Source organism: Salvelinus fontinalis, chromosome 22, assembly GCF_029448725.1.
Source record: "Salvelinus fontinalis isolate EN_2023a chromosome 22, ASM2944872v1, whole genome shotgun sequence".
Taxonomy (NCBI): Eukaryota; Metazoa; Chordata; class Actinopteri; order Salmoniformes; family Salmonidae; genus Salvelinus; species Salvelinus fontinalis.
Window position 1 is genome coordinate 42,595,059 of NC_074686.1, and position 11,557 is coordinate 42,606,615.

At 46.4% G+C, this 11,557-nt stretch overlaps 1 protein-coding gene across 1 annotated transcript in view; it reads right to left on the reverse strand.

Annotated features, from left to right (window-relative positions):
• LOC129820324 (angiopoietin-2-like) overlaps positions 1 to 6,293 on the reverse strand; it is a 101,339-nt gene extending 95,046 nt beyond the window's left edge. Inside the window, exons 1-2 of the mRNA XM_055877395.1 lie at positions 6,111 to 6,293; positions 198 to 319 (exon numbers count right to left, since the gene is read on the reverse strand). Of these exons, the coding sequence (XP_055733370.1) occupies positions 198 to 319; positions 6,111 to 6,230 (242 nt within the window). The 5' untranslated portion in view covers positions 6,231 to 6,293. The remainder of the gene's footprint in view (positions 1 to 197; positions 320 to 6,110) is intronic.
• Positions 6,294 to 11,557: the final 5,264 nt, after the last annotated feature.

Consider the following 11,557-nt stretch of genomic DNA (forward strand, 5'->3'; position numbering starts at 1 on the left):
GTGGTGGACAGGGCCCTCTGAGGGAGTGGTGGACAGGGCCCTCTGAGGGAGTGGTGGACAGGTCCCTCCGAGAGAGTGGTGGACAGGTCCCTCCGAGGGAGTGGTGGACAGGTCCCTCCGAGGGAGTGGTGGACAGGTCCCTCTGAGGGAGTGGCGGACAGGGCCCTCTGAGGGAGTGGTGGATAGGGCTGCTGTACCTGCTTTTATCGTTGAGTCGTGAGATCTCCTGATTCTGCTGCAGGACGTGTTTCTCCAGACGGTTAGTGAACAGAGAATACTCTAACAGCTGGATCTCCATTCTGCTGGTCTGGTTCAACACCTGGGGAGGGAGGGAGGGAGGGAGGGCAGGAGGGAGGGAGGGAGGGAGGGGTAACAGTTAAAAAATAAGTAATTCAATAAATAATGATTTATTTACCTGTTGTCATTAAGATGGGATGTCATTAAAACAAAGACCATTAAGATCAATATGCTGTTAGGGATCCCATTCAGATCACCAAGACAACTGGATTAAATGACTTCCATAGAGATTATTGAGTAAGAGGGCGTTTACTTTCTTAACGCTCCACATCAGAAACAACTGGATAAACAGGGAGGGCCCCTGTTACACAACGTCAAATATACCGTCAAACAATTGCAATCTGGTCTACAATCTTATCTTAATTTAGCAGCTAGACTGATAACCAACCAGTTAAAATATTTGGGACATCATGGATCCAGAGAGAGAGAGTCTGATAGAAGAACTGTGATTACACCAAAGCACATCATCCTGTAATAACAGCACTACGGTACAACTAAGGACCAGCTGTGTTGTGGCTCCGCGTTGGATGTTTTAACTGGCTGATGGTCAGTCACCTAATTCAACTCAGCATGTCAATCAAAGTGTTGACGCTGAAAGACAACAGATCTCAGAGCAGTGGTCAACCCTTTGGTCACCAACCCCTTGTCCTGGAGTGGCATAGGATCTCCTTCTATTACAAAGAAACAAGGGATAAATAGCCGAATCAATGAATCACACCATGGACAACTAGCCTAATCAATAAATCGCAACAGGGACAACTAGGACAACTAGCTTAATCAATAAATCACACCAGGGACAACTAGCCTAATCAATAAATCACAACAGGGACAACTAGGACAACTAGCTTAATCAATAAATCACACCAGGGACGACTAGGACAACTAGCCAAATCAATAAATCACACCAGGGACAACTAGGACAACTAGCCTAATCAATAAATCACACCAGGGACAACTAGGACAACTAGCCTAATCAATAAATCACAACAGGGACAACTAGCCTAATCAATAAATCACACCAGGGACAACTAACCTAATCAATAAATCACAACAGGGACAACTAGCCTAATCAATAAATCACAACAGGGACAACTAGGACAACTAGCCTAATCAATAAATCACACCAGGGACAACTAGCCTAATCAATAAATCACAACAGGGACAACTGGGACAACTAGCCTAATCAATAAATCACAACAGGGACAACTAGGACAACTAGCCTAATCAATGAATCACACCAGGGACAACTAACCTAATCAATAAATCACAACAGGGACAACTAACCTAATAAATTAATCACACTATGATCTGCTCTAAGACACCTGAGACACCTTGGTCTGCTCTAACACACCTGAGACACCTTGGTCTGCTCTAACACACCTGAGACACCTTGGTCTGCTCTAAAACACCTGAGACACCTTGGTCTGCTCTAAAACACCTGAGACACCTTGGTCTGCTCTAACACACCTGAGACACCTTGGTCTGCTCTAACACACCTGAGACACCTTGGTCTGCTCTAAAACACCTGAGACACCTTGGTCTGCTCAAAAACACCTGAGACACCTTGGTCTGCTCTAACACACCTGAGACACCTTGGTCTGCTCTAAGACACCTGAGACACCTTGGTCTGCTCTAACACACCTGAGACACCTTGGTCTGCTCTAACACACCTGAGACACCTTGGTCTGCTCTAACACACCTGAGACACCTTGGTCTGCTCTAACACACCTGAGACACCTTGGTCTGCTCTAACACACCTGAGACACCTTGGTCTGCTCTACAACACCTGAGACACCTTGGTCTGCTCTAACACACATGAGACACCTTGGTCTGCTCTAACACACCTGAGACACCTTGGTCTGCTCTAAGACACCTGAGACACCTTGGTCTGCTCTAACACACCTGAGACACCTTGGTCTGCTCTAAGACACCTGAGACACCTTGGTCTGCTCTAAGACACCTGAGACACCTTGGTCTGCTCTACAACACCTGAGACACCTTGGTCTGCTCTAAGACACCTGAGACACCTTGGTCTGCTCTAAGACACCTGAGACACCTTGGTCTGCTCTAACACACCTGAGACACCTTGGTCTGCTCTAATACACCTGAGACACCTTGGTCTGCTCTAAGACACCTGAGACACCTTGGTCTGCTCTAAGACACCTGAAACACCTTGGTCTGCTCTAAGACACCTGAGACACCTTGGTCTGCTCTAACACACCTGAGACACCTTGGTCTGCTCTAAGACACCTGAGACACCTTGGTCTGCTCTAAGACACCTGAGACACCTTGGTCTGCTCTACAACACCTGAGACACCTTGGTCTGCTCTAAGACACCTGAGACACCTTGGTCTGCTCTAAGACACCTGAGACACCTTGGTCTGCTCTAACACACCTGAGACACCTTGGTCTGCTCTAATACACCTGAGACACCTTGGTCTGCTCTAAGACACCTGAGACACCTTGGTCTGCTCTAAGACACCTGAAACACCTTGGTCTGCTTTAAGACACCTGAGACACCTTGGTCTGCTCTAAAACACCTGAGACACCTTGGTCTGCTCTAACACACCTGAGACACCTTGGTCTGCTCTAACACACCTGAGACACCTTGGTCTGCTCTACAACACCTGAGACACCTTGGTCTGCTGTAAGACACCTGAAACACCTTGGTCTGCTTTAAAACACCTGAGACACCTTGGTCTGCTCTACAACACCTGAGACACCTTGGTCTGCTCTAACACACCTGAGACACCTTGGTCTGCTCTAAGACACCTGAGACACCTTGGTCTGCTCTAACACACCTGAGACACCTTGGTCTGCTGTAAGACACCTGAAACACCTTGGTCTGCTCTAAAACACCTGAGACACCTTGGTCTGCTCTAACACACCTGAGACACCTTGGTCTGCTCTAAAACACCTGAGACACCTTGGTCTGCTCTACGACACCTGAGACACCTTGGTCTGCTGTAAGACACCTGAAACACCTTGGTCTGCTCTACGACACCTGAGACACCTTGGTCTGCTCTAACACACCTGAGACACCTTGGTCTGCACTAAGACACCTGAGACACCTTGGTCTGCTCTAAGACACCTGAGACACCTTGGTCTGCTGTAAGACACCTGAGACACCTTGGTCTGCTCTACAACACCTGAGACACCTTGGTCTGCTCTAACACACCTGAGACACCTTGGTCTGCTCTACGACACCTGAGACACCTTGGTCTGCTCTAACACACCTGAGACACCTTGGTCTGCTCTAACACACCTGAGACACCTTGGTCTGCTCTACGACACCTGAGACACCTTGGTCTGCTCTAACACACCTGAAACACCTTGGTCTGCTCTAAAACACCTGAGACACCTTGGTCTGCTCTACGACACCTGAGACACCTTGGTCTGCTCTAAGACACCTGAGACACCTTGGTCTGCTGTAAGACACCTGAAACACCTTGGTCTGCTTTAAAACACCTGAGACACCTTGGTCTGCTCTAAGACACCTGAGACACCTTGGTCTGCTCTAACACACCTGAGACACCTTGGTCTGCTCTAACACACCTGAGACACCTTGGTCTGCTGTAAGACACCTGAGACACCTTGGTCTGCTCTAAGACACCTGAGACACCTTGGTCTGCTCTAACACACCTGAGACACCTTGGTCTGCTGTAAGACACCTGAAACACCTTGGTCTGCTCTAAAACACCTGAGACACCTTGGTCTGCTCTAACACACCTGAGACACCTTGGTCTGCTCTAAAACACCTGAGACACCTTGGTCTGCTCTACGACACCTGAGACACCTTGGTCTGCTGTAACACACCTGAGACACCTTGGTCTGCTCTAACACACCTGAAACACCTTGGTCTGCTCTAAAACACCTGAGACACCTTGGTCTGCTCTACGACACCTGAGACACCTTGGTCTGCTCTAAGACACCTGAGACACCTTGGTCTGCTGTAAGACACCTGAAACACCTTGGTCTGCTTTAAAACACCTGAGACACCTTGGTCTGCTCTAAGACACCTGAGACACCTTGGTCTGCTCTAACACACCTGAGACACCTTGGTCTGCTCTAACACACCTGAGACACCTTGGTCTGCTGTAAGACACCTGAGACACCTTGGTCTGCTCTAAGACACCTGAGACACCTTGGTCTCCTCTAACACACCTGAGACACCTTGGTCTGCTGTAAGACACCTGAAACACCTTGGTCTGCTCTAAAACACCTGAGACACCTTGGTCTGCTCTAACACACCTGAGACACCTTGGTCTGCTCTAAAACACCTGAGACACCTTGGTCTGCTCTAAAACACCTGAGACACCTTGGTCTGCTCTAACACACCTGAGACACCTTGGTCTGCTCTAAAACACCTGAGACACCTTGGTCTGCTCTACGACACCTGAGACACCTTGGTCTGCTGTAACACACCTGAGACACCTTGGTCTGCTGTAAGACACCTGAGACACCTTGGTCTGCTGTAACACACCTGAGACACCTTGGTCTGCTCTACGACACCTGAGACACCTTGGTCTGCTGTAACACACCTGAGACACCTTGGTCTGCTCTACGACACCTGAGACACCTTGGTCTGCTGTAACACACCTGAGACACCTTGGTCTGCTCTAAGACACCTGAGACACCTTGGTCTGCTCTAACACACCTGAGACACCTTGGTCTGCTCTAACACACCTGAAACACCTTGGTCTGCTCTAAGACACCTGAAACACCTTGGTCTGCTCTAAGACACCTGAAACACCTTGGTCTGCTCTAACACACCTGAGACACCTTGGTCTGCTCTACGACACCTGAGACACCTTGGTCTGCTCTAACACACCTGAGACACCTTGGTCTGCTCTAACACACCTGAGACACCTTGGTCTGCTCTAAGACACCTGAGACACCTTGGTCTGCTCTACGACACCTGAGACACCTTGGTCTGCTCTAACACACCTGAGACACCTTGGTCTGCTCTAACACACCTGAGACACCTTGGTCTGCTCTACGACAACTGAGACACCTTGGTCTGCTGTAAGACACCTGAAACACCTTGGTCTGCTCTAAAACACCTGAGACACCTTGGTCTGCTCTACGACACCTGAGACACCTTGGTCTGCTCTAAGACACCTGAGACACCTTGGTCTGCTGTAAGACACCTGAAACACCTTGGTCTGCTTTAAAACACCTGAGACACCTTGGTCTGCTCTAAGACACCTGAGACACCTTGGTCTGCTCTAACACACCTGAGACACCTTGGTCTGCTGTAACACACCTGAGACACCTTGGTCTGCTGTAAGACACCTGAGACACCTTGGTCTGCTCTAAGACACCTGAGACACCTTGGTCTGCTCTAACACACCTGAGACACCTTGGTCTGCTCTAACACACCTGAGACACCTTGGTCTGCTGTAAGACACCTGAGACACCTTGGTCTGCTCTAACACACCTGAGGCACCTTGGTCTGCTCTAACACACCTGGGACACCTTGATCTGCGCTAACACACCTGAGGCACCTTGGTCTGCTCTAACACACCTGAGGCACCTTGGTCTGCTCTAACACACCTGGGACACCTTGATCTGCTCTAAGACACCTGGGACAACTTATCAACTAATCAAAACATTGAAGTTAAATCAGGTGTTTCGTTGCAGGGCTGAACCGAAACCCTGCCAGTTCCTGTAGTTATTTCCGACCATCGTTGTGGACCTCTGAATAATCATCAGTCCAGTTCCCATTATCTATCTTGATATGATAATTATCTATCTACATATGGAAGAGGGTAGAGGTTTGTGTTCAGATCTAGTCCACCTGATTGGCTTACCTTGGTCTCCACATCTGTCAGTTTGCGTGTCTGCTCAGCTGATTTGCTGAGGAGGTTGGTCCCGATCTCCAACATGGCCGCCGTCTGGGTGTGAACAGCGTTCCTCTTCATCTCGTCCATCCGAGAACGCAGGTTCTCCTGGATGGATCTCTCCAACTGGATTACAGGGAATACCAGGAATATGGTCAGAAGAGAGAGATATATACAGGGAATACCAGGAATATGGTGAGGAGAGAGATATACAGGGAATACAAGGAATATGGTCAGGAGAGAGAGATATACAGGGAACACCAGGAATATGGTCAGGAGAGAGAGATATACAGGGAATACCAGGAATATGGTCAGGAGAGAGAGATACAGGGAATACCAGGAATATGGACAGGAGAGAGAGACATACAGGGAATACCAGGAATATGGTCAGGAGAGAGAGAAATACAGGGAATACCAGGAATATGGTCAGGAGAGAGAGATATACAGGGAATACCAGGAATATGGTCAGGTGAGAGATATACAGGGAATACCAGGAATATGGTCAGGAGAGAGATATACAGGGAATACCAGGAATATGGTCAGGAGATAGATATACAGGGAATACCAGGAATATGGTCAGGAGAGAGAGATATACAGGGAATACCAGGAATATGGTCAGGAGAGAGAGATATACAGGGAATACCAGGAATATGGTCAGGAGAGAGAGATATACAGGGAATACCAGGATTATGGTCATGAGAGAGAGATATACAGGGAATACCAGGAATATGGTCAGGAGAGAGAGATATACAGGGAATACCAGGAATATGGTCAGGAGAGAGAGATATACAGGGAATACCAGGATTATGGTCAGGAGAGAGAGATATACAGGGAATACAAGGAATATGGTCAGGAGAGAGATATACAGGAAATACCAGGAATATGGTCAGGAGAGAGAGATATACAGGGAATACCAGGAATATGGTCAGGAGAGAGAGATATACAGGGAATACCAGGAATATGGTCAGGAGAGAGAGATATACAGGGAATACCAGGAATATGGTCAGGAGAGAGAGATATACAGGGAATACCAGGAATATGGTCAGGAGAGAGATACAGGGAATACCAGGAATATGGACAGGAGAGAGAGACCTACAGGGAATACCAGGAATATGGTCAGGAGAGAGAGATATACAGGGAATACCAGGAATATGGTCAGGAGAGAGAGATATACAGGGAATACCAGGAATATGGTCAGGAGAGAGATATACAGGGAATACCAGGAATATGGTTAGGAGAGAGAGATGTACAGGGAATACCAGGAATATGGTCAGGAGAGAGATATACAGGGAATACCAGGAATATGGTCAGGAGAGAGAGATATAGAGGGAATACCAGGAATATGGTCAGGAGAGAGAGATATACAGGGAATACCAGGAATATGGTCAGGAGAGAGAGATATACAGGGAATACCAGGAATATGGTCAGGAGAGAGATATATACAGGGAATACCAGGAATATGGTCAGGAGAGAGATATATACAGGGAATACCAGGAATATGGTCAGGAGAGAGAGATATACAGGGAATACCAGGAATATGGTCAGGAGAGAGATATACACAGGGAATACCAGGAATATGGTCAGGAGAGAGAGATATACAGGGAATACCAGGAATATGGTGAGGGGAGAGAGATATACAGGGAATACCAGGATTATGGTCAGGAGAGAGAGATATACAGGGAATACCAGGAATATGGTCAGGAGAGAGATATACAGGGAATACCAGGAATATGGTCAGGAGAGAGATATACAGGGAATACCAGGAATATGGTCAGGAGAGAGATATACAGGGAATACCAGGAATATGGTCAGGAGAGAGATATACAGGGAATACCAGGAATATGGTCAGGAGAGAGATATACAGGGAATACCAGGAATATGGTCAGGAGAGAGATATACAGGGAATACCAGGAATATGGTCAGGAGAGAGAGATATACAGGGAATACCAGGAATATGGTCAGGAGAGAGATATATACAGGGAATACCAGGGAATATGGTCAGGAGAGTGAGATATACAGGGAATACCAGGAATATGGACAGGAGAGGGAGATATACAGGGAATACCAGGAATATGTTCAGGAGAGAGAGATATACAGGGAATACCAGGAATATGGTCAGGAGAGAGAGATATACAGGGAATACCAGGAATATGGTCAGGAGAGAGAGACATACAGGGAATACCAGGAATATGGTCAGGAGAGAGAGATATACAGGGAATACCAGGAATATGGTCAGGAGAGAGATACAGGGAATACCAGGAATATGGTCAGGAGAGAGATATACAGGGAATACCAGGGATATGGTCAGGAGAGAGATATATACAGGGAATACCAGGAATATGGTCAGGAGAGAGATATATACAGGGAATACCAGGGAATATGGTCAGGAGAGAGAGATATACAGGGAATACCAGGAATATGGTCAGGAGAGAGATATATACAGGGAATACCAGGAATATGGACAGGAGAGACATATATACAGGGAATACCAGGATTATGGTCATGAGAGAGAGATATACAGGGAATACCAGGAAAATGGTCAGGAGAGAGATATATACAGGGAATACCAGGAATATGGTCAGGAGAGAGAGATATACAGGGAATACCAGGAATATGGTGAGGGGAGAGAGATATACAGGGAATACCAGGATTATGGTCAGGAGAGAGAGATATACAGGGAATACCAGGAATATGGTCAGGAGAGAGATATACAGGGAATACCAGGAATATGGTCAGGAGAGAGAGATATACAGGGAATACCAGGAATATGGTCAGGAGAGAGATATACAGGGAATACCAGGAATATGGTCAGGAGAGAGATATATACAGGGAATACCAGGAATATGGTCAGGAGAGAGATATACAGGGAATACAAGGAATATGGTCAGGAGAGAGATATACAGGGAATACCAGGAATATGGTCAGGAGAGAGAGATATACAGGGAATACCAGGAATATGGTCAGGAGAGAGATATATACAGGGAATACCAGGGAATATGGTCAGGAGAGAGAGATATACAGGGAATACCAGGAATATGGACAGGAGAGGGAGATATACAGGGAATACCAGGAATATGGTCAGGAGAGAGAGATATACAGGGAATACCAGGAATATGGTCAGGAGAGAGAGATATACAGGGAATACCAGGAATATGGTCAGGAGAGAGAGACATAGAGGGAATACCAGGAATATGGTCAGGAGAGAGAGATATACAGGGAATACCAGGAATATGGTCAGGAGAGAGATACAGGGAATACCAGGAATATGGTCAGGAGAGAGATATACAGGGAATACCAGGGATATGGTCAGGAGAGAGATATATACAGGGAATACCTGGAATATGGTCAGGAGAGAGATATATACAGGGAATACCAGGGAATATGGTCAGGAGAGAGAGATATACAGGGAATACCAGGAATATGGTCAGGAGAGAGATATATACAGGGAATACCAGGAATATGGACAGGAGAGACATATATACAGGGAATACCAGGATTATGGTCATGAGAGAGAGATATACAGGGAATACCAGGAATATGGTCAGGAGAGAGAGATACAGGGAATACCAGGAATATGGACAGGAGAGAGAGACATACAGGGAATACCAGGAATATGGTCAGGAGAGAGAGATATACAGGGAATACCAGGAATATGGTCAGGAGAGAGAGAAATACAGGGAATACCAGGAATATGGTCAGGAGAGAGATATACAGGGAATACCAGGAATATGGTCAGGAGAGAGAGATATACAGGGAATACCAGGAATATGGTCAGGAGAGAGATATATACAGGGAATACCAGGAATATGGTCAGGAGAGAGAGATATACAGGGAATACCAGGAATATGGTCAGGAGAGAGATATACAGGGAATACCAGGAATATGGTCAGGAGAGAGAGATATACAGGGAATACCAGGAATATGGTCAGGAGAGAGATATACAGGGAATACCAGGAATATGGTCAGGAGAGAGAGATATAGAGGGAATACCAGGAATATGGTCAGGAGAGAGAGATATACAGGGAATACCAGGAATATGGTCAGGAGAGAGAGATATACAGGGAATACCAGGAATATGGTCAGGAGAGAGAGATATACAGGGAATACCAGGAATATGGTCAGGAGACAGAGATATACAGGGAATACCAGTAATATGGTCAGGAGAGAGAGATATACAGGGAATACCAGGAATATGGTCAGGAGAGAGAGATATACAGGGAATACCAGGAATATGGTCAGGAGAGAGATATATACAGGGAATACCAGGAATATGGTCAGGAGAGAGATATATACAGGGAATACCAGGAATATGGTCAGGAGAGAGATATATACAGGGAATACCAGGAATATGGTCAGGAGAGAGAGATATACAGGGAATCCCAGGAATATGGTCAGGAGAGAGAGATACAGGGAATACCAGGAATATGGTCAGGAGAGAGAGATATACAGGGAATACCAGGAATATGGTCAGGAGAGAGAGATATACAGGGAATACCAGGAATATGGTCAGGAGAGAGAGATATACAGGGAATACCAGGAATATGGTTAGGAGAGAGAGATATACAGGGAATACCAGGAATATGGTCAGGAGAGAGAGACATACAGGGAATACCAGGAATATGGTCAGGAGAGAGAGATATACAGGGAATACCAGGAATATGGTCAGGAGAGAGATACAGAGAATACTAGGAATATGGTCAGGAGAGAGATATATACAGGGAATACCAGGATTATGGTCAGGAGAGAGATATATACAGGGAATACCAGGAATATGGTCAGGAGAGAGATATACAGGGAATACCAGGAATATGGTCAGGAGAGAGATATATACAGGGAATACCAGGAATATGGTCAGGAGAGAGAGATATACAGGGAATACCAGGAATATGGTCAGGAGAGAGACATATACAGGGAATACCAGGAATATGGTCAGGAGAGAGAGACATACAGGGAATACCAGGAATATGGTCAGGAGAGAGAGATATACAGGGAATACCAGGAATATGGTCAGGAGAGAGATACAGGGAATACCAGGAATATGGTCAGGAGAGAGATATACAGGGAATACCAGGGATATGGTCAGGAGAGAGATATATACAGGGAATACCAGGAATATGGTCAGGAGAGAGATATATACAGGGAATACCAGGGAATATGGTCAGGAGAGAGAGATATACAGGGAATACCAGGAATATGGTCAGGAGAGAGATATATACAGGGAATACCAGGAATATGGACAGGAGAGACATATATACAGGGAATACCAGGATTATGGTCATGAGAGAGAGATATACAGGGAATACCAGGAATATGGTCAGGAGAGAGATATATACAGGGAATACCAGGAATATGGTCAGGAGAGAGAGATATACAGGGAATACCAGGAATATGGTGAGGGGAGAGAGATATACAGGGAA